Here is a 22,550-nt window from a genome sequence, read left to right as displayed (position 1 = left end):
AGTATCTTCGACCACATATCCTGTGCCCAAACATCTGAACTTCAGTTGAGCAAGCCCTGCGCCTAACTCATGAGAGATCATGATGAGACATTATGACGAGGAACTTTTTTTAACCGTTTGTGTGTCCACACCGAAGCACAATACCTACATATGACTTAACATAATAAATTTGTCGACAACGCTATCTATTAGAACATACATGCCCAAAGATGAACCAAATTTTACGAAACCAAATCATTTGCACACTTCTTGCCTACACAGACTTGAGACCTTTCTGTATCATCAAACTGATTTTGCCCCGTATTTTTCTCGCGCCACTCTGTCCCCGACTGACGGCTGTCTCCTTCCTCCGCAGATGCTCCTCCTGGCTGTCGTGGCCGCGTGCGTGGCCACAGCAGCCGAGGAACACCACCGCGAGAGGCGAGGCCTCTTCGGACTCTTCGGCAAAAAGCGCTCCGGCCGAGGGCGCGGCCACGGACATGGCGGTAGAGGCCGAGGCAGGGGTAAAGGTCACGGTGGCAAGGGACGCGGGCGCGGCAGGGGGCGAGGTCACGGACGACCCTCGACCAGCTATGGTCCGCCCTCAACCAGTTACGGCCCTCCGTCTACGAGCTACGGACCACCTCCGTCAACCAGTTACGGTCCACCTCCTTCCACTAGTTATGGTCCCCCACCTTCCACGAGCTACGGCCCTCCACCTTCCACTAGTTATGGTGCTCCTTCTGGTGGTCACGGAGGTGGAGGCGGTGGACACAGCGGTGGACACAGCGGAGGAGGCGGTGGACACAGCGGAGGAGGCGGTGGACACAGCGGAGGAGGCGGTGGACACAGCGGAGGAGGCGGTGTACACAGCGGAGGAAGTGGAGGAGGCGGTGGATATGGCGGAGGCGGAGGCGGTGGACACAGTGGAGGAAGTGGAGGAGGCGGTGGATATGGCGGAGGTGGAGGCGGTGGACATGGTGGAGGAGGCGGCGGTGGACACAGTGGAGGAAGTGGAGGAGGCGGTGGACATGGTGGAGGAGGCGGTGGACACAGTGGAGGAAGTGGAGGAGGCGGTGGATATAGTGGAGGCGGAGGCGGCGGACACGGCGGAGGAAGTGGAAGCAGTGGTGGAGGCTACGGCGGGGGATCGGGAGGAAACATCGACGTATCTGCTTCATGTAAGGCTTGCAGTGAATTTAAGTGGGTGCCGATTCCGGGACCGAGTGGCGGCAATAGACAGCCAAAGCAGAGCTACGGAGCACCAACACAACCTGAACAAAGTTATGGAGCACCAGCGCAACCTGAACAAAGCTACGGAGCGCCAGCGCAACCTGAACAAAGCTACGGAGCGCCAGCACAACCCGAACAAAGCTACGGAGCGCCAGCACAACCCGAACAAAGCTACGGAGCGCCAGCGCAGCCCGAACAAAGTTACGGAGCGCCAGCACAGCCTCAGCAGAGTTACGGAGCTCCTGAGCAGCCTCAGCAGAGTTATGGAGCTCCTGAGCAGCCTCAACAAAGCTACGGAGCGCCAGCACAGCCTCAGCAAAACTACGGAGCTCCAGCACAACCTCAGCAAAGTTATGGAGCGCCAGCACAGCCTCAGCAAAACTACGGAGCTCCAGCACAACCTCAGCAAAGTTACGGAGCGCCAGCACAGCCTCAGCAAAACTACGGAGCTCCAGCACAACCTCAACAGAACTACGGAGCGCCAGCACAGCCTCAGCAAGACTATGGAGCTCCTCAGCAAGCCACTCCTCAAAAAGACTACGGCCCTCCGTCCCAGCCTCAGCAGAGCTACAGCTCCCCTCAAACCTCCCAGCCTCAGCAAAGCTACAGCTCCCCTCAAACCTCCCAGCCTCAGCAGAGCTACAGCTCCCCTCAAACCTCCCAGCCTCAGCAAAGCTACAGCTCCCCTCAACCTTCCCAGCCTCAGCAGAGCTACAACTCCCCTCAAACCTCCCAGCCTCAGCAGAGCTACAGCTCCCCTCAAACCTCCCAGCCTCAGCAAAGCTTCAGCTCCCCTCAAGTGTCTCAGCCTCAGCAAAGCTACAGCTCACCCCAGCCTTCCCAGCCTCAGCAGAGCTACAGCTCCCCGCAACCTTCCCAGCCTCAGCAAAGCTACAGCTCCCCGCAACCTTCCCAGCCTCAACAGAGCTACAGCTCCCCGCAACCGTCCCAGCCTCAGCAGAGCTACAGCTCCCCTCAGCCAGCCCAGCCTCAGCAAAGCTACAGCTCCCCGCAAGTTCAGAACATTGTCAGCCAGCCGATCAGTCTGCAGCCACAGCCACTGCCGCAGCTCTCCAGCTCTGGCTTCGTTCAGCAGGCGAGCCAGGATTACGGAGCTCCTCAGCAGCAGGACATCATCAGCCAGTCACAGGCCAACAGCTTCACTTCGCAGCAAAGCTTTGGCGCCCAACAGACGTTCGGTCAGCAAATTAATAGCGATTACGGCGCTCCGCAGCAGGGAGATGTGATCAGTCAGGCACAAACAAACAATTTTGCTGCCCAACAGTCGAGCTTTGGTCAACAAGTGAATCAGCAGTACGCGGTTCCTCAGCAGCAAAAATTTAGCTCCCAACAGAGCTTTGGCTCTCAATCCAGCTTCAGTCAGCCAATCAACCAAGACTATGGTGCCCCGCAACAGCAGGATATTGTCAATCAGAATCAAGTCAGCAGTCTGGGCTCTCAGCAAGGTTTCAACCAGCAAGCGAATACCAACTACGTTGCACCGCAACAGCAAAGCTTTGGCTCCCAGCAGAGCTTTGGCCAGCAGGTGAACCAGGATTACGGTGCGCCGCAGCAGCAAGACATTGTCAGCCAATTCCAGGCCAACAGCTTCTCTGCTCAGCAAGGCTTTGGTCAGCAGGCGTCTTCTGCGCAGCCGGGCGGCTTTTCAAACCAGTTTGTCGGCTCCACGGCACAGAGTGTTGGTAATGGAGCGTCTTCCTCCGGGCGTCAGCCGGGTCAGGAGTACGGACCTCCCGTCTCCAACGACATCCTCACCGGACCCCTGCCGGCGGGGGTGTCCGTCATCGGCAGCTCCGCCCGGTCGCCGTCCTCCTCCCAGCCGCCACGGCAGGGGTACGGACCTCCGGCCGGAGACAGCCTGCTTGGGGGACAGTCCTCTGGCGGGACTCTGCAGAGCTCCACCGCCTCCGCGACACAGGCCGTCAACGGCTTCGGTCCTCTCTCAGAGTCCAGCGTCCTGACGGGCCCCGCTCCGGTCACCCAGCCGCTGCTCCAGGCTCAGCAGAACGTCCAAGGGGCGACTTTCGGACAGGGACAAAATACACAGGCCCAGGCCGCTGTTTCGACGGAAAGCTATCAGGGATACGGTCCCCCGACGGGAAACAGCGTCGTCACTGGCGATCAGAGCTCGTTTGGAGACATCTCGAGTGGCGCTAGCGGCGGTTTCGTGGCGCAGAACCAAGTGCAGGGAGGTCTGTCAGGGGGAAGCCTCAGTGGCAGCCCAAGCCAGGTGCTGGACCAGGGCTTCATCGCCAACCCTGGCGGCGATGGTAGCGTTGTCCAGGACTACCTGCCTCCGACTGGAAACCAGATTGACTCTCCCGTCGGCCAGACCAGTCAGGGCAACAGTCAGATCTTGGACATTGACATCCGCGGCGGGAGTGCCCTGAACGTCCAGCAGACGGCACAGCAGGGCCAGGTACAGCAGCAGCAGCTAGGGGAGGTGCTGACGGCCAATCAGCTGCAGCAGGACGTGCAGAGGCCCCAACAGGACGAAATCATCACCGGCACCCGTCTGATCCAGGCACAGGGCGAAGTTCAGACGACTGTCGAAAGCGGAGCGCAGGACGTCCAGCAGTTTGTCGACGCTCAGCAGCAGGCGGCCTTCGGTGACGTGTTCACCGACTCTGGGATCCAACAGGATCAGCAGCAGTACCAGCAGGACACGTCACCAGAGGCTGGAGCCCTGGACGTGCAGCAGTTTGTGCAGAGCCAGCAGCAGGGAGCGTTCACCGACATCCGCACCGGGTCGCAGCTGCAGCAGGAACAGTCGGTGGAGAGTGGAGCCGAAGCTGTGCAGCAGTTCGTCCAGGAACAGCAGCAGTCGGCGTTCGGTGACGGCTCTCAGCAGCAAGAGGTGGAGCAGGCCCTGTTTGGACAGCCCGTCTCGGGCTCCCAGCTGCAGACCTCATACGACGACCAGGCTGAGCAACAGCAGAACCAGGTACAGCAACAAAGCAACGGCGTCCTCATCGACGCCACCTCGAATTCCGACGGACAACAGACTACGTTTGTGAATAGCCAGGAGGGCTCCTTCGACACCAACGTAATCGGCGGCAGCCAGAGCGCTGTCGGTGGCAACGTGTTTGGTGGGAGCGTCATTAGTGACGGTCAGACTCAGGTGCAGGGATCGTTCGCCGGTGGTTTTATCCAGGGCGACGGCGGCTCACAGCAGAGTCAGGTGTTCGTGGACGGATCTTCCACCGACCAGCAGGACGGCGCTCTGCAGACCGGCTTTGGAGATGTCGTCACCGGTCAGGACGACAACGGCTTCACGGCGTCTGACGGCTTCCAGTCGCAGTGAGTGATGCAGTTTTTGTTGCATCATTTTAAACGTTTCTTGTCTCGTATTTAAAGAGCTTTTATAAGGTGAGCTGTGACAAAATGAAATTGTTTAGTACTTATTTCATCAATGTTAACATTACCATAATTTATTTACCTCATTAAATATGCAGATTAAGTATTCGGGTCTACTTTATTTGCGTGGTTTTTACGCTTTTGCCCTATTTAGTGCTTATGAAATGCTCTAACCCTCCCTCGACAGTTATTTCGTGCATGTAGTAAAGTCCACACAAATCTGTCATTCATCAAATGTATGACAAAATTTAGGTACCTACACATTTTGCATTCAGCCCGTGAGATGCATTTATCATAGTCATCGTTGTGTAATATAGCGTGTTTAATGTTGATTTTATTTTTCGCCAGAACCACTGATAATGGAGGTTTCACCCAAACCAGCGTGGGCGGTTCCCAAGACGCATCCCAGGTGAGTCTTCCCTTGATTTATCAGCGAGATATTCCCACGTAAGCCTTTACAAGTAGACTTAATTATTTATTATCACAGCATGCCTCACATTCGTGCAAGTACAGCGCAGTTTCTATTGACTGCCAATGTTTTGTCAGAAAACCAAATGCAACTCCATCAAGGCCCAGCCGTCCTGGCTTATACCTACATTGATTACGTAACACAATCAGCGGTAAACTGTAGAATCGAAACACACATTGAAACAAACGACTTTTTAATGAACACTTCTCCTTTCTACAGCTGTTCCCCAGTTTCGTTTTCGTTCGGACTAGAGGTGGCAAAATGTGGACCCGAGGACCCGGTCCAAAGAACCAGTCTGGACCCATATGGGTCCAGACCGGTTCCTGGAAATTTTCTGACGGGTCCAACCGGGTCCCATCTTGCACACTGCACATTATTGCAAAATATGAAGTGAATGAAGTGAATGTTTCTTGCACACAGTAGCTCATGAGTATCCCGAGTGGCAAATAGGCTGTTTTACATGATGCAACTAATTATACCTACAAGTAGTTTGTATTAATTGACTTTTGGGGAACGGGTCCAACTGGTTCCGATTCCAACTAAGACCGGGTCCGACTGGTTCCAGAAATGTCCAGCCGGGTCTGGTTCGAGTCTGGTTCCCAAAATTTTCATCTTTTGCCACCTCTAGTTCGGACGTTAGACTTGACTGGTTTTCCCAGACGTGCATTGGAGCGGGGAAGAGTAATTTGGGAGCTGATGGGAACTTTAATGACAAGAGACAGCTTGGCGTCATAGAGAACGGCGTGTCGCTTCCTTATCACTGTTACCATTAACAAGGATACGTCATTGTCACGTCACCAGGCTAGCGTCGTTGCTTCAGCAATATCGCAATACTTACCTACCTAAAATTATACAGGACGACCGGCATCCGGTTTAATTTTCGTAACGGCTGATATAGGTACCTACACTGTACTCTCCCTAATCTCATTGCATTTTAGCTAGGTAATTGTCAAAATAGGTAGGCATGACTCGTTTATTGGAACCAATGATTGCAAATAAAATACTTTATGAATTTGTATCCTTGTCTCTGCTGCAGAGTCTCAGATCAACCTTGCAGTTGCAGACTCTCACCTCGGCTTATTTGCAGTTGAACGACTACCGTCTCATTAAGTAGCGTATTTCTGCTTTCCGTCGCTGTCATGCTGGGATTCAGAGATCCATAGAGCGTGACATTCTTCCATGCACCAGTGGCTAATTAAACATGTGCGGTAGATTTCAGCAGTCTCGCGGTAATGACCACGGTTTCCCACCGGTAACAGTCTACCCTCAACAGTAACAGTCCGCCGTGGTCGTGGCAGACTGTCCCCGGCTGCGCCGAAACGCCTTAGGCTAGTGGCGAAATCGTCATGCGATAAGCAAAGAGGCGTTCGCCGCAGCTATGCCAATCATCGGAGACGTTTCAAGTCTTTTGGCTTGCCTGAGGAACCTCAGAAAAGGGAGGCTCCGACTGTCAAATATGTCTGAAACATTTGATAGGTATTATATGTATGTAGGTAACGTTGCCCGGAACATTGGCATTTCACTGATTTAAACATATTATCTTCCTTTTGAGCCGCATTAATTCCAGCTTTGAACGTAATCAACCGTCCCTTGGCGTCAATGCCTATTGTGACACAGCTCACCTCAGGTTTCCCAGGGCGCACGTCGCCCCACGATGAGAGCTTGTCGATCACAATTACGTGATTCACAGCCCACTCTGTTACCGGGCAGTACTCATCGTATACTCAGTACAAGCGGTTCGCCCGGGTGCCTCGCCCACGAAAACGGCAGGCACATTCTCTCGCTAGATTAACAGGTGTCGAGGAGAGATTCCCTGTACAATTACCGACTGGAGTGACATGCTATATCGCGCTCAGTTTAATGTGGTGTCGCCTGCGGTCGGGTTTCCACGGCCGCCAGAGCCGAGCGGCGAGCGGAAATACAGAAACGGTGTGAAACGTGCTTTAGTTAGTCATGCAGATAAATGGTTGGCTCGGATTGCGGGAACTGGTGCGGTGCTAAGCCTCGTTTTTTTCGGATCATGGAGGTAACTGCAAACGACTTGTGGAAAATGTGAAAATCCTGTAATTGTCTGAAAGTTTCACGAGCGGCTCTCGTTCTCGTTAACCCGCGCCCCACTGGGGGGGGCTATTTATAGCCCCCCTCCCGTTTTTCTGCAATAACTTCCAAACCGCTTGACGGATCAACGCCAAACTCTCAGTACCTTCGGCTGCATCAATTTGACACCTTGTGTCAAAATGTGAACTTCGTAGCTACCATAGGTCGGCCGGAAATGACGTCAGAGTGACGTCATGTTCGTCCGATTTCGACGCAAAACATTGAACCACGGCAATCGCTCCCAAGAGCTCAGTTTTTAAGCTAGATCCAATTTCTTTGCATGAAAGGATTCAGAATTGACCGCGCTATCAAACTGCTATCTCGGATTTTCAAAATTTTGAAAATTTCGAAAATTTTATATAATAATATTCAAAATTTATATTTTTATATTTTTTTCTAAAAAATTTTGGCTTTTCGAAAAAACCGGAATATATGTGACAGAACGCATTATTATGACTAACTCTAGCAAGTTTTAGCTAAATATCTTCAAAAATGGCCAAGTTATACGCATTATTGCAAAAAATTCACAATTATCAATTTTTCAAATCAATTTTTCAGTACGTATTTGACATCGTACACCAATATAAATGGCACCATCGTGTTCCTGAGCTCAAACTGCTTCCAATAGACACCTTTTTTGTTGAAAAATTTTAACTTCAAAATTTGACCTTTTTTGACCTGAAAGTGACCTGACCTAAGCTAAATTCGACTCAAAATGACCTCGAATGACACAGACGACATCAAATTCGAAATCTATGGCCTAAATGGACCATAAAATATGTGTCACGTGACCGACGCATGATATAATATTTTCGTGACCTGTGATGACCTGACCCTGACCTGAAAATCAAGGTACAAGTTTGGTACCCTCAAGGTATCTAGAGCATCTGTTCACGAGTGTGGAAACCAAAAATGGGCCTGATCTGACTTGTAAGACGGCGGCCAGAGCCCAAAATGTGAACAAGCCAAAGTGCTGATAATTTTTACTTTGACCTGACCTGTGACGTCATCGGTGACCTCGAGGTCAATGAAATTAGGTTTCGCTCGACAGTTTTTCCGGGGCTATCAGACGCCGTTTGAATTTTGACGATCGGCCCAGTAGTTTCGGAGTCAGGAGGGGGGGCTATGAATAGCCCCCCCCCCCAGTAGGGCGTGTTATACACAGACCCCAGTGGGGCGCGGGTTAACTCTCTGCATACGGATGATAAAAAGTGACGTTGGATATAAGTCTCATCCAGATACGATCGTATTGGTGGATGTTTGATTTATGTTGTAAGGAATTTTAGATGTTCTTTAGACTTAGGATGACCTTAGGATGTTCTTTAGACATCCTAAGGTGCCATTTGGGATTAAATTGCAGTTTATTTCGTCGTAAGCAATCACACATTGTAGGCGCATTAGTTAACTTTAGTCTTTTTCAGTGCACTTTGTAGATCTTCCTATGGGGCTACACCTTCCTGGTCTTGTGGCCTCATTTACCATGACATTAAAACGATCAAAATAGTTTCTAGCTTCCCACCTAAGCGCTTCATGCCATCTGTTCCATTCTTTTCCAGCAGACGGTTATCAGCGACGGCGGATTTGTCAGCGACCAGACTTTCACCTCCACTGATGGCTCTTCGGGTCTGGACGTGCGGGCCCAGGGTCAGCTGCTGACCTCGGTCAGTGACCAGGGTCAGCAGGAGGAGCAGTACGACTACTCGGCGCCGGCCAGCCAGTTCCAGGAGGGACAGCAGCAGACCAGGTGGGCGATCCCCTCGACCTGCTCATAACCTGCTCTCTGTGGCCGTCAGTTGGTAGTTGAGGCTGAAGCGCATGCTTAGTTTACTAACCGCCGTATCTGTAGTGCAAATGTGACCTTTGAGGCATGACCGTTCGTAAGCTTAGGGCTATGTGACGTCCGTTATTTTCAATGCGTAACAAATAACTCTCGCCTCTCTTTGTACCGGATCATGTAATCTTTGCTAATTTTGTTAGACCCCTTCTGCTAGCGCATGAAAATGTTAACATTATTTCTCCTTAAGTGCTAGTTCGGAGTGGCTTTTGCATTTCTGTCCGTCTATGTAGTTGTCATATTATAGAGTTGAAATGTGGATACGAATATAATGCTTGATCTCCGTGTGCTGTCTTAGCCTAGTGGTGCTTGCCTACTAACTGTTACGTACCGAGAATGACTGCTAGGCACCTATAACACTGACTGACGCGACGGTATACTCCCGCCAGCGTTGAGATCTACGACTTCGAACTCAACTGGCCGAAGCTCGGCGCCAAGGTGGCCTCAGCTCCCGTCCCTTCCCTCTCCAGCTCCCTCCGCACCCCGCCCCTGCCCCGCCCGCCCTCACCCTCCTCCGCGCTACCGCCGCGACTCCCCGACTCGCCGAGATCGCCGTCACGCTCCCCAGGGCGCAGCACCATCACCGTGTCCCTGGACGTTGGAGACATCCTGAAGCGTACCAAGTCGCCATCGGTAGACCTCAGCCGCAGCTCTGTGCTGCGTTTCACCACCCGGGTGCGCTCCACCATCCTGCCGCACGTCTCGAGCCGGCTGGCGGCGGCTCTGACCTCTCGGCACAGCTCGGCGATGGCCTCTCTGCGAGCCGCCGCCTCCCCGGGGATCGGGACACCCTCGTCGGGCGGCGCTACCGGAGTCAGTAGGTGGCGCACCGTGCTGCGAGCCAGCGTCCGGCTCACGGCGGCTGACGGGTCCGCCATACGACCGACGGAGACGGTGCGACTGCACCTCAGCCCGCCCGTGCCCCTGGAGAAGTTCCGAGTACGGGTCAGACGACCAGGGCGGCTTCAGAGGGCAGAGGAGCCTGCTGGGGACAAGGAGAAGCTTGCTGATGAGCTGGCTGGACCATTTGGAAGGAGGAAAACTGTGGCAAACAGGAGAGAGAAATTAAGAGCCAGAAGGCCAAAGGGTGTATCAGAAAACGTGCGGATGAGACCGGATGCAGGACATAGTTCAAGGCTCGTTACAGAAACTAGTCAAGAAGGTAGCTCGGAGAGCCATGTAAATAGCGTAACTCGCAAGCATAAGTCTAAAGGACCTACAATTAAACCCTTGGATGCCCGAAGGCCTAGCAGCTTGACGCGAAATTCGATAGGCAGACCAGGGAAGTTCGTGTGGCCAGGAACCGGAGCTAGCGATGAACGGAATAACGCCAAGCCGACGTTAGGACAGGCCGTCAAAGGTGAGCAATCCAAGGAAATAGCGATGTCGCAGAGCTCAAACCATGTCGCAGAGTTCCAGTTACCTCTGGGATACCTCCCTCCCGACCCTGAAGAAATCCTAAATGAAGCGACGAATTTTATCGAGCCGACAGAAGGTCAATCGGATCTGAAGGACCCCACTGAACCAGAAACTCTGCCGATCATCTCAACAAAACCACCTGAGATTGATGTCAGACTTGAGTCAACAACAATCGCAAGTGCGGATGCCAGCAGGGACTACCTTCCACCACTAGAAGACGATGAAGGCGCATCAAATTCGGAGATCGAGGCTAATGTGGAAGGACAATCAAAACCATTAACGTCAAGTGCTCCTCCAGCGAATCCAGAATCAAATGTAGCCGATCCCGCGATATCGAGTTCAGATAAAGATGTACGGTTCAGGGAGGAAATGGGAGTGTATGAATATCTTGAGCCACCACCTCTAGTGGCTCCCAAACAGGAAAGCACCAGAGTCTCGAAAGAGCCAACAAGGTACAATGAAAATGTTCGAACGGAAAAGCTTCAAGTCAGCCTGAACGATAATTCACAAATGACAGAAAGCCCTGCTGAAAGTCTGGGCAATAGCCTTCAAACAAGCAAGACCCCAGCGAAACAAAGCTTAAGAAAGAATATGGTTAAGTTGAGCAGCATTTTGAGGCAAAGCTTTGGTACCACCACGGCTGAGATAAGCACTCCGAATATTGCCTTCAACTATCTGCCCCCAGACCCAGCTACGACACCGTTCACATCCCCTGATCTGGAGACAGATGTTACAGCAGACGTTGAACTTGGCGATAGTGACGTGGCCACGACTCCAGTTCCTGTCTTAGATGAGCCAGCAGACATTACCCAGCTAACAACCAGCAGTCCGGAAGAATCGTCAACAAGGTTACACTCAGATAGTTCCATCGGCGAGTTGAAAGTTACTACTAACCTCCCTGTAACCAGCTACCTGCCTGTGCCCTCGTCCGCGGATCCGCTTTCAAACTCCGTTACGGAAGAACCCCTTCCCAACATATTTGCCGCGAGTGCCCCGGCACCTGAGTCCAGCTCCCCAGAATCTGAATCAGACTTGGATTCCCCAACGTATTTCCGTCCGGAGGCCACTGTCGCGCCATCGTATCTATCTTCAACCACCGAGGCCCTGCAGGGACATATATCCACCACTGGCGCAACCAGTGCTGCAGAGGGATCTCCTTTTACCATCTCCTCGTCTTTGATGTCCGATACACAGACAACCACAGCATCTCCATTCGAGTACCTTCCCCCTCTTCCGGCATCAACACAGGAAGCAGATGTAGCGTCACCGACTTCATCTGTGCTTGTTTCTACTCCAAACGTCGTTTCAATCAAGGACAGCGGAAAAACGGGGGCGACCGGAAATTCAGAGCCTTCTACCACTTTCCCTACTACTGATATCTATTCAACAACAGCACTTAGCGCAGAAACGGCCACAACGTCAGCTCCTGTTGCTGGCACCAATCGCCCGGCCGTGCAGATCGTGACGCCATCCCTGGTCCTGCCGTACCTGCCTCCAGAAGATGACCGTGCTTCAGGGGTAACACAGACTACACCCACGGCATATTCGACTCGTGACAACACTAAGGCTCAGGAGAACCTCGTAGAGGACACTGGCTCTAACCTGCTCCCAACGGAAGCAACGTCTTCGTCTAAAACGCCGTCTACTGGATTCAGTTTCAAGAAGCGTCAACCGGGATGGTATGGTGTTTTGACAACACCTGCGCCACAAACAAATGAGATCGAGAATGCGAACGAGGTCACCTCACCGTCTCTTCCGGCATCGAAGCACGTTTACTCTTCTGATAGTTCATCACAAATAGTACCTCCGCACACCACCATCAACAGCACCTACTTCCCCGCTGAGACCACCGTGAGTCCCATTCCAGGCACCACGGCCAACTCAGTGCTCGGAGTCCTCCGATTGGCCAATGGTGGATCCTCCACGGTTCAGCATCCCGTAGTTAACGTGAGGCCTTGGGCACATCAGCAGCAGACTCTGAAGACAGTGACGCCGAGATCGGTGTTCACGCGGCGCAGGCCACCCGGACTTCCCCGGAGGACCAGAGCGAGCACTACCTCCGCGCCGCTAACCGAAGACAGTGCCGCGGATAACAGGGTTGAGACCGAGGAGCAGGGGAAACGAAAGGTCGACGACATTAGGTCAAGAATAAGGGGTCGATATCAGCGGCGACGAAATAGATTGCGAACTTCAGCCGAAGAAAAAGCGGCATCTCCGAAAGAAGTGGATGAGGCAGAGACGAAAAAGGTAGAAGTGGTAGTAGGTAGCGAAAACCAGACCCGAAGCGATGATATTAATGCCACGAGACAAAACCCGTATGTAAGACGCCGAACTCACTTTAGGTCTCAGCAGCGCGTCATTGCTTCCTTGGCGTCAAAGATAGAAAATGCAACAGCTGTTGAGAAAACAAATGTTTCGGATGATGTTCCTCCCTCGCGACAGAATAGACACCACAGAAGGATACCAACGAGAGGACACAAAGCTAAATCTGTTCCAGCAAGAGCAAAAGCAGCAAGCACGTTGAATGGGACTGTTACAGAACAAAAAGACCCAAGTAACAACTCCAGCCGAATCATTTCTCCGTACAAACGGAGAAAGTCTCGTTTCAGGTATAGGTCTAGAACTACAGAAATACCTGTGCATTCAGACCCTAAAGCAAGTACAGAGCTATCAAACAGTCTAAGCAATACAAGAACGCGCAGCAGGGCCGCAGGTAGAAGATTTGTTCGTCCAAAGTCTACAGATGCTCCCGAAATAGAAAAGAACGGCGAAGAAGACTTGACGGAAGACAAAAAAGAAAGCACAGACAACGATGCAAATGTAATTTCTCAACCAAACGAAGAAAACAATCTATTGGAGAAACGACCAGAGTCTAACACAGTGTTTGCCTCTGTGAAACGAAGGTTCAGACCGCGGTTTCCTAGCAGAAGGCTTGTCACGAAGTCCCCCAAAACTTATTCCACAGCACCAGACCGTGACCGTCCCACAAGACGACTGTCGTCTTTAGTGTTTCCTAGGTACCAAAAAGAGAAGAAGCCGTCAGACGCCTTGGAAACCTCCGACTCTTTGGAAGAAACTGTCGAAACGCTTAAAGTCGAGGCATTAAAAGACGTTGAAGAAGCTCCCATCTCATTACAAAATTCCAGTGCATCGACGAAGTCTTCAGCAGACCAAAATAGCATAGAACCTCTCGAGACGTCTACAACGGCGTCTACAACAGCCATCGTCTCTTCATCCACCCCTACCCTTTCTCCTGAGCCCTCTTCGTCCTCTTCACCATCCAGTCGACACCGATCCCGCCTGAGGCTACCCTGGCGGTCGCGGCAGGCGGTCAGCACCGAGAGACCGTCGGAGCGGACACGACACCGGGTGCGGTGGTTCCGTCACCTCCCGCCGGACCAGCCGTGACGCGCCGTGACGCGCCGTGACGCGCCGTGACGCGCCACCCCGACAGGTGGACTGACCGACACTCCTCAGTGTGACGCACTGCGGGTGTGACTGACCGGGGACTGTGCTTCTTGGAGGTGTTGTGACCGGGTGGACGTGACGGGATGCACCCACTAAGCACGTTGTGGACGGGTTGTTCCCACTGCATGATTTACACTGCCTTCCACAGGCTAACGGCGGCTGATGTGTCACATGAATAATGACTCTGGCAGTGATATGTCAGCACCGGGCACATACTGAATCAGATGCTACACGTTTTGGGAACACCACTACAAATTGTTGATGGAACACGTTGTGCACTCACGCTGCATCATTCACTTGAATGTGTCTGTTCACAAGGTTGCATTGCCCTTCAATGTCCTAACAATGTGGTCCTCTATTTCAGCGTCATCCAAGACAGTTTTGGAAACGTCCAGCAAACCTTCGAAGGCGACAGCTCCGGAGTGACTGGTGAGATCATATCACCTGGATTCGAAGAATCCAGCACAGGAGACTTCGATGCCAGCGCCGGTGGTGGTGAGACTATTTCTTCGGAGAATGATATCACCTCATTCGCCGGAGAGGTCACAGACGCGGGCGTTACTACAGACGGTGAGATCAGCTCACCGGGTACTGAGGACGTGTCATCCAGCAATGACATCACTGCCTCTGACTACGAGGCGTTCTCGACAGGCGGAGACGTCGACGGCACCTTCGTGGACGACAACACGGCTCCCGGGGTCCTGGTCGGTGGATCAGCCACCGACTCCAGCTCAACCTCAACATCCGTTTCAGATTTCAGCTCCAGCTCCGAATCCGGCCTGGGCGTCACAGGGGCTAGCACGTCGACAGATGAGGTCGATGACTTTGACAGCAGCGTAGCGCCGTTGACGGAGGCGCTACCAGCGCTTGCAGCCTACGGGTCATCCGCTGACCGTCTTTCAGAGAGTACCTCGCCTGCCGAGGAAGCAGCTGCGGTCAGCACGTCTTCTGTAGACTCGGGGGAGGTCGCTACGCAGGTGATCGACTCCGGTGTGTCAGAGACTACCTCCGAGGTGGCGGACATCCCGGCGGTCGGCTCGGCGGCCTCCGCGGTCGGCTCGTTCGTGGACGGGACGACCGAGGAGGCGCTGGTGGAGGTAGTGGAGGACCCGGTGGTGACTGAACAGGTGCCACTCCTCGGAGGAGAGGAAACCACTTCCGAGGCAGCCCCGGCCGCAGGGGAGGCGCAGGAGCAGCAAGAGGTCCAGCCGCAGCCTTCCGAGTACCTGCCGCCGCCGACAGATGCCCCAGCGCCCGACTTCGACGTTCGCGCCATTCTCCAGCAGGTATTTCAGGTCCCTCCTGATTAACATGCGCCGGCCGACAACGCTTTCGCTTCGACTTACTCACGCGACTGAACAACTGGTTGAGCAGACCATAACGCATTCGACCGGCGACAGCAGCTCCTACCATCGCATTCTGACGACTAGCAGTGGTGATCTAGCGGTCTTCAACACTTTGTAGAATCGTCGGCATGTCCCTTCAACAAACAAGACTTTTGCAGATAACTTTGTATTTGTATTTGTATTTATTTGCGTACGGTCTCCATGTGATGGCTTTTCAGACCGCGCATGTACGGATTTGTAAACACAAATACTACATTTAACATTGCCCATTACACATCATGAATGCATGCATGCATAGTCATTAGTCACACACGGCTACCCGTTACGACTGGCGTTCCAGTGGGCCGTTGCACGGTAGTTGAAGAAACGCTTTGCGAGTTCCGTACGCACGCGGGGCAATTGTAGAAGGCCAGCTGAAGTAGAACGGGTACCTCTATCAGATACATCGTGCCGGTAAACAAGCGACTCTTGTAGGATCTGTGGTGCATGTTGGTGGCTCATCAGTCTGCTGATGAACGACATGTCTCTCTTGCTTATCAAATCGTCAATGGTGGACCAACCAAGCGATGCCAGGAGTGGTGAGACATGCTCTGACTTCCGGCTGCAGAAGATGATACGGGCACAATGATTAATCACACGCTGAATGCGACGCTTCTGGGTGATACCACATCCACCCCAGACGCTCAAACAGTATAAAATGTGCGTAAAAATAAGCGCCTCTATCAGAAATGTTTTAACTTCAGCTGATAGACCACGACAGAATTTTGATAGCCCATGAAGTGTTGCATAGCACCGTTTCACTACAAGAGAAACTTGCGCTTTCCATGATAAGTGTTCGTCAATGTCCAACCCTAGAATTCTTGCTGAAGGGGAAGGACGTAAGATAACACTGTCTAAGTCAACAGAGAACTCTTCAATCTGACGACGCTGGCGTGTCTTAAACAATATGATTTCTGTTTTCTTCGGATTAATTTTAAGACTATTGTTGACGAACCAGGACTGCGCTTCACTGAGGGTGTTCGCCACCCGCGCCTGCAGAGTAGCTAGGTCGGCACTGGAGTGAGCATGCAGAAACTGGACGTCATCTGCGTACATGACGACTTCAGCATCGCTTATGTACTCTGCAAAGTCATTTGCGTACAGCAAGTAGAGTACAGGTCCGAGCAAGGACCCTTGCACCACACCGTGGGTTACATGGGCAAGAGAACCTTCATGAACTCTCTGTTTGCGACCGCTTAACCAATCTTGGAACCAATGCGTGTCAACCCCATACCAGCCAAGCTTATTTATAACGGCGTAGTAGTGCTTGAACAACACGTAGTCCTCTTAGCCTGAATATAAAACACATTAGTAGTATGTATTTGCACATATTCTTAAAACATTTAACTATATTGTTCGTTTTCTTCTTAACCGTAAAAGTTGCACTGATGCTAAAGCATGACTTTCAATGCCTTACATATATCTCATTAGCTTAATTTTATATGTAAGCTATAGCATAAGTCTACTCATTATACTTACCTATGACCCCGGTTAAAGGGACTGTCCCACCTTAACATTAGATTTGAGTTGAGATAGCCATCTTGATGGACGTTCTTTGAAAATCAGTGCCGTGAAAACCGTTTCTCCAGCAATTACTTCATCGCAAAGAAATTTGAGTTTGATTTTGACATCTGTGCAAATAAGTGCCACAATGTATTGGTATAGGCACTTAAATCTGATGACGTCATCAGGCTTTCGAACGTCCGTTAAATGTTTGACTAAAACGTTTTGTAGCACGCGGTGGTATATGCTGCGTTGCGCGCAACAAATGCCGCACTTTTAAATAAAGTCGCTAGGAACAGCGGAGATCCCAAAAAGTAAACAAAAGTAAAAGTCTAATATCTTGAAAACCGGTGAATATTTTTCGGTCAAATTTGGTAGATATTCGTTTTCGCTCTTTCTGAACCGAGCGACATCACTTTCATGCCAATTCATAAACTTTTTTAAAGGTGGGAGGGTCCCTTTAAATGCGTGTATGTATGTATGATGTGCTGCTAACGTCACCTTTACGCTGTGAACTATGGCTACCAACCGCGCTTGAGTGACCATGATTGACGTTAACCATGGTCGCACTGAACCTAACTGACTCAAATAATTACAGAGTAATCTTCAGGAACCCCATGTAAGCATGCATGCTACTGACCAACTTCCATCACTTTGTTACATTCTCCGCATTTCTTTGTGCTTTGCATCCCGCTCACGCTGTTAAGCTGCACCTGCCGTATCACCTCAGCTGCCTCATGCCTGCATCCGTAAACTGCATGTCTGCTTCGCAGGACTGGCGATCTCGCGCGTCACGACCTACCGACCCCGTACTGACCTGTGGGACGCCGGCCGACGTGACGCCAACTCGGACTCGTGGACCTCTAACTCCGGTCTTCCATCACTCCCCACCGCCTTGGGCCTCTCCGCGCCATCCGACTTCTCCGAAGTCAGAAGTTTTCCACCTGCCGAGCTCTCACTTACGTCTGCCCTCCTGTCCTCGTCCGATGACCTCGAAGATGATTTTCCTCTCCTGTTCGCCGACCCTGACGAGGCCAATGAGATCGAAACTGACATGACCAGTCCGTTTGGGAAACCGGCTGATGTTGATCCGGCATCATTCGGTGTGACGCCTCCGGCCAAGTTCCTTGACCTTATGCTCATGACGACTAAGCTGCTGGACGCAGAGGCGGACCGGTTACCCGATGGTCTTCACATCAGCGACCAGGAAACATCAGAGGCGGCCACACAGGCTCCAGCAATCCCGCTGGACGTTACAGCGAGAACAGCTGACCTCACAGCAGACATGATGATCAAGGCGATGCAAGTGGCCGAGGTTCGCAAACTGGGACGGAACAACATGCTAGAAACAATAGATATTCCAGAAGAATCCACACGTCGGAGGGCGAACGGAGAAGTGGCTTTTGGAGAAGCCTCGCAACCGGTCAGTACCTTTGTGGTGGCACAAAATGACAGTGAGGAAAATCAGCCTGGAGGAGGTGCCTTGGATGGGCTGTCTCTAGCTACCAGATTGAGGTTAAGGACTGCACTGGAGGCGCTGGCAAAGCTGGATTCTGAGCTGGAAAATAACGACAAGGGTGAAGAAATAGGCAAAACTGCAGATGACTCCGTCAAAACGTCAGAACCTGACAATGCCGCTGGTGAAGGGGGAGATGACGTTCACGATAAGATCACCGAGGCAGAGGTAGACGTAAGCCGTCAACCAGATAACGCGACTTCCCCGCTGCCACCACAGATCAGAAACATGGTGCAAATAATACAGGAAATCCTGCCAGAATTTCAGAACATGACTCAAAAGACCCGAGAGACGCTTATAAATATGATGATGGAAAAGATTAACAGCAACTCAGCCGATGAAGACAGGCCTTTCCGTTCATCCAATAAAATCGGAAACAGCGACGATATTAGTGATCAAGTAGAGCTATTAAAACTCAAAGTTTCTAACTCGACGTCTGCATCGCCTCGGTTCAAAACAACTTCAGCATTGTCCAGTCAACTTCAGGCCATTTCGAAATTACCAGATGATTCAACCGATGATATTTCCATTTCTGAAAACATTTTACGTCTCAACGAAACCGTTGAAAGGCCTGAAGTAGAAACTCAGATCACTAAACCTCAGGCAGTGCTTTCAGACCAAATGGCGGATAGCAGTCGTCCTAGCATGAGACTGAGCGACATGATAAGCGAAGCTGGTCGAAATCGCACTGGGTTTTTCAATCGAGAAAAACTTTCAGCCAACTCCGGCACAAGCCAGTTAAACCTTGCAAACAGCTCTCCGGAGTCATTCGAAGTTCTAACCAATGCTCTTCGAAATTTCACCGTAACAAATCCAGTTGAAGCACCCCTCACGTTAGCAGATATCAAAGGACTGGCCGAAACACCTATTGATAGTGAGGAATCTATGAAAAGCCAAAATATAGTCCAACTACTGTCATCAATTCCTCTTGCCGTGGTAGTAAAATTGGAACAAATACCTGCCGTGATGTCAGCGATCCTGAACATCATGAATCGTGAGATGGTATCTACCACAACACCGGGGAATAAAGCGGCGAATGCGACAGCTTCACCTTTGCCCGTCTTACCAGTTCAGATGCGATCAAACGTAAGCATGCCAGATGAGTCCATGGCTCTGTCAGAATTGTTGCGCAGAGTTGAAAAGGAGTTAAAAGAAGAGCAGGGAGAGGAAAGCAGAACTGCAAAAACCCGTGACCAGCGAATCGAAGACGGTGTGCAATCGTCGAGTTCCTCGCGGCCACTTTTCGAGCGCCTTAGGAGACCAGAGGCAGCAACCCGATCTCCTGAACCTGGCCAAACACGACAGAGACTTGGCACATCTCTAGCGGATGCTCTGAGACGCACCAGTCTCCAGTCCAACACCCGTGGCTCCTCGACCAGTCGGTCTGGTGCGGGGAGGAGAACGGCTGCCAGACCGACTTTCAGAGGGCGGACAATTTTTGACACCATGTCACAGAAACGGACGTCCTTGGGCACCACGCCAAGAGCAATCAGATCCCCACTAAGAAAACCTATCCGAGCCGGGGCCCAAGTGTTGTCCGCTTTTAATGGACAGAACTTTTCTCGTGCTCGGATTCCTGCAAATGTCGCTGAGAGAACGATGACTACCAGAGCTAATACCAGGGAGGTTGGTCGCCTCAGACAAAAAGTGTCTCCTCGCCAGTCACCTTTACCATTGCAAACCACTTCTCCATCTGCGAACCCAATACGGGCAGCCCCAGGTCTCCAGCGACTTGTAAATCCCACTCGAGAAGCTACGTCTACGCTGACGAGCAGGCCATCTGCGATTTCGTTACAGTCAATGCAGTCTCTTGGAAAGCCAGTGAGAGCCTCAAAGCCCAACGTAAGGACCAACCAATCAACCACGCATGACATCACAGAGATTCTCTCTGTCCTAGGAATGATCCCTACAGAGGGTTTGCCGACCTCGTTCCGAAGAACAGCTCAACTACCAATCAAGTCCACTTCTCAGCGGGCCAGCTTTGAAATCCCACTTGCGAATCAAATAATGTCTGCTGCAGATCACGTTCGTCCAGTGTTGTTGCTTTCACAATTGGCTGCTTCAGTACAGGGAAGAAAGGAACTCAGAAGAGTAATTGATGAAGTTTTAACTTCGGAAGCATCATCAAATGCTAGACCACTTATTCCCGCTCAAAGAACAGTGCCCTCTGAATCATCTGTTTCATCACAGCAACCACTGCCCCCTGAAGGAGATGGCGCTATTAGAATGGAGGCACTAAGATCTTCGTTCGGAAATGGGACCAGGAATGTAAAAGGTCTGAACAGCAATGCCGGCGGTAATGTGATGTCCTTATCCGAACAACTTCGACTGAGAACGCTTCAAGAGATAGCCAGCCAGAACAAGGCGGATAATATGTCACCGTCTTCAACCACACCAAAAGTATCGATCGATTTGGTTCGACCGAAACATTTGGGTATGCGTAAAGAGCTGTCCGCTAAGGAGAAAATGTTGGCAGATTGGAGAGAACAGCTGCGTCAGCGGATTGCAGTGAAGTTGGTTCTTAAGAACGAATCTGAGAATAAAAGGCTTTCCACTCCGCTTCCAAATCCTTCGGCGCCTAGCGCCGGTAATAAGCCGAAACCAACTGTGATGTCTCACATGAACAATGAGCTAGATGTCCTAAAAGAATTTCTCAGGCAAAAGGTTGCAAGACGGCCTCCAAAGAGCAACAATGTTCAAGAGGAAGATGCTGCTTTAAATGTCCGTGAGGCACTGAATGCAGCAGGGCAAGAGAAAACAGATCCCACTATCTCGCTTGGAGGCCGTCTCATTCTGATGTTGAACCAGGAACGGATGAATCAGAATAATGCAATGACGAATGAAGCACTTGGGCAAAATGTGAATTCTGCCAGGCCGTCAAGTTCATCGGCAACAAACTTGCGAGAAGCTGACATTGCAACTGCTGTAAGGCAAGCCTCAATGACCTCTAACGCGCAACGAACCTCGGCCGGTGCTGTATTCCAGAAATTAAGAATGCATAAGATATCACAAAATGACAATGAACAACTAGGACCTCGAATGTCCGAGAAGATCTTTAGCAGGGATATCCCATTCTCTGGGGAGACGATCACTTCCCAGTTACAAAGGCTAACTATCCCTCATCAGCAGCCCCAGTTCAATGCACCGGCCTTCAAAGGTTCGGCGACTCAGCCCCAGGAACCGCAAGAGTTCTTCGATAGGTGGCGACAGCTGTTGACTATTACAGCAACTTCTGGAGGTGGAGAGTCGGCTTCACCTACAGCTGCTCCAAAGGCAGCAAATGCGACGGATACGGTGCGTGCCTTGCAAAGTGCTGCCAAGGCAACATCCGGTATTACCCGATCTTCGATTCCCAGTCTGTCTGTGAGAGAGTTTACCTTTAGGTCCCCTGAGAGCACCACCATGCGGAGTCCGCTCTGGCCTGCAAATGACGGAACTGCACCGAAAAGTTTCCCTCGAGATCGCTTCAGGTCAACATCCAAACGCAAACCACCGACGTCACCTTCATCTCAAAAGCAGGCAAACTCAGGAACACTGGCGATACCTAAGGGCGTCACTGGTGAATTTACCAGTGATGCCACAAATGATGCTTCTAAAGGCGATGCAGCTTCAGATAGAGATGGAGAAGATGGTGACCTGTCTCTAGCGGACACTGAGCGGCGCGAGTGGCTATGGAGCTCGTCCCCTCGCAGAGCACACACGGGCCGGCCCGGCTGGCGATGGCCGTTGGACTCGGCTCGTCTGCTCCCGCCGCGGCAGGACAAAGAGAACCCCTCCTCCGTCCTCAAACCCCTCTCAGAGCTTACCAGGAGACACCGCCCGTCCTCCCGAACACAGACTGGGCTACAGAGAGGAGCGACAGGTGGACCGGAAAGGCCTGGCGGCTCCCGGCACCAGCCGGGTCGGTCGACAGCGATCTCAGGCCGGTCGGACAGGGTCGGCGACTCTCCCGTCCTGCCATCCCGACACCAGCAGTTCCACGTCCTCGAACGACCGTACGACTTCACTGACCGATCGCCAGACAGAGCGTACCCCGTTGTGTATATACAGGGCTTTGGCTGATGACCTGGACGAGGTAATTCGAGACAGACTTTCGACGTTACTTTGACATTGCTCGGCTCGTGACTTAGTAGTAAATTAAATGTTTCAATATTTTCCCTCATACTTTTCCAATGACTTTTGCCCTAGACGAAATAAACTGAGCGCTAAATGTTGTCGAATGCATAATCTGCTCCCTTATTTGTGTATTAAACTATTGGTTGTTAACTA

The 22,550-nt window shown here is 51.7% G+C and overlaps 1 protein-coding gene across 1 annotated transcript in view; it reads left to right on the top strand.

Moving 5' to 3' along the window:
• LOC122371993 (serine-rich adhesin for platelets-like) overlaps positions 1-22,550 on the top strand; it is a 35,211-nt gene that overhangs the window by 12,075 nt on the left and 586 nt on the right. Inside the window, exons 2-7 of the mRNA XM_043348815.1 lie at positions 356-485; positions 709-1,004; positions 1,037-4,533; positions 4,939-4,999; positions 8,716-8,900; positions 14,242-15,163. Coding sequence (XP_043204750.1) covers positions 356-485; positions 709-1,004; positions 1,037-4,533; positions 4,939-4,999; positions 8,716-8,900; positions 14,242-15,163 — 5,091 coding nt within the window. The remainder of the gene's footprint in view (positions 1-355; positions 486-708; positions 1,005-1,036; positions 4,534-4,938; positions 5,000-8,715; positions 8,901-14,241; positions 15,164-22,550) is intronic.

Source organism: Amphibalanus amphitrite, unplaced genomic scaffold, assembly GCF_019059575.1.
Source record: "Amphibalanus amphitrite isolate SeventyFive unplaced genomic scaffold, NRLGWU_Aamphi_draft 001304F_arrow, whole genome shotgun sequence".
Classification (NCBI taxonomy): Eukaryota; Metazoa; Arthropoda; class Thecostraca; order Balanomorpha; family Balanidae; genus Amphibalanus; species Amphibalanus amphitrite.
Note: the sequence above shows the minus strand (reverse complement) of the source record. Positions and strands in the feature narration are given on the sequence as shown.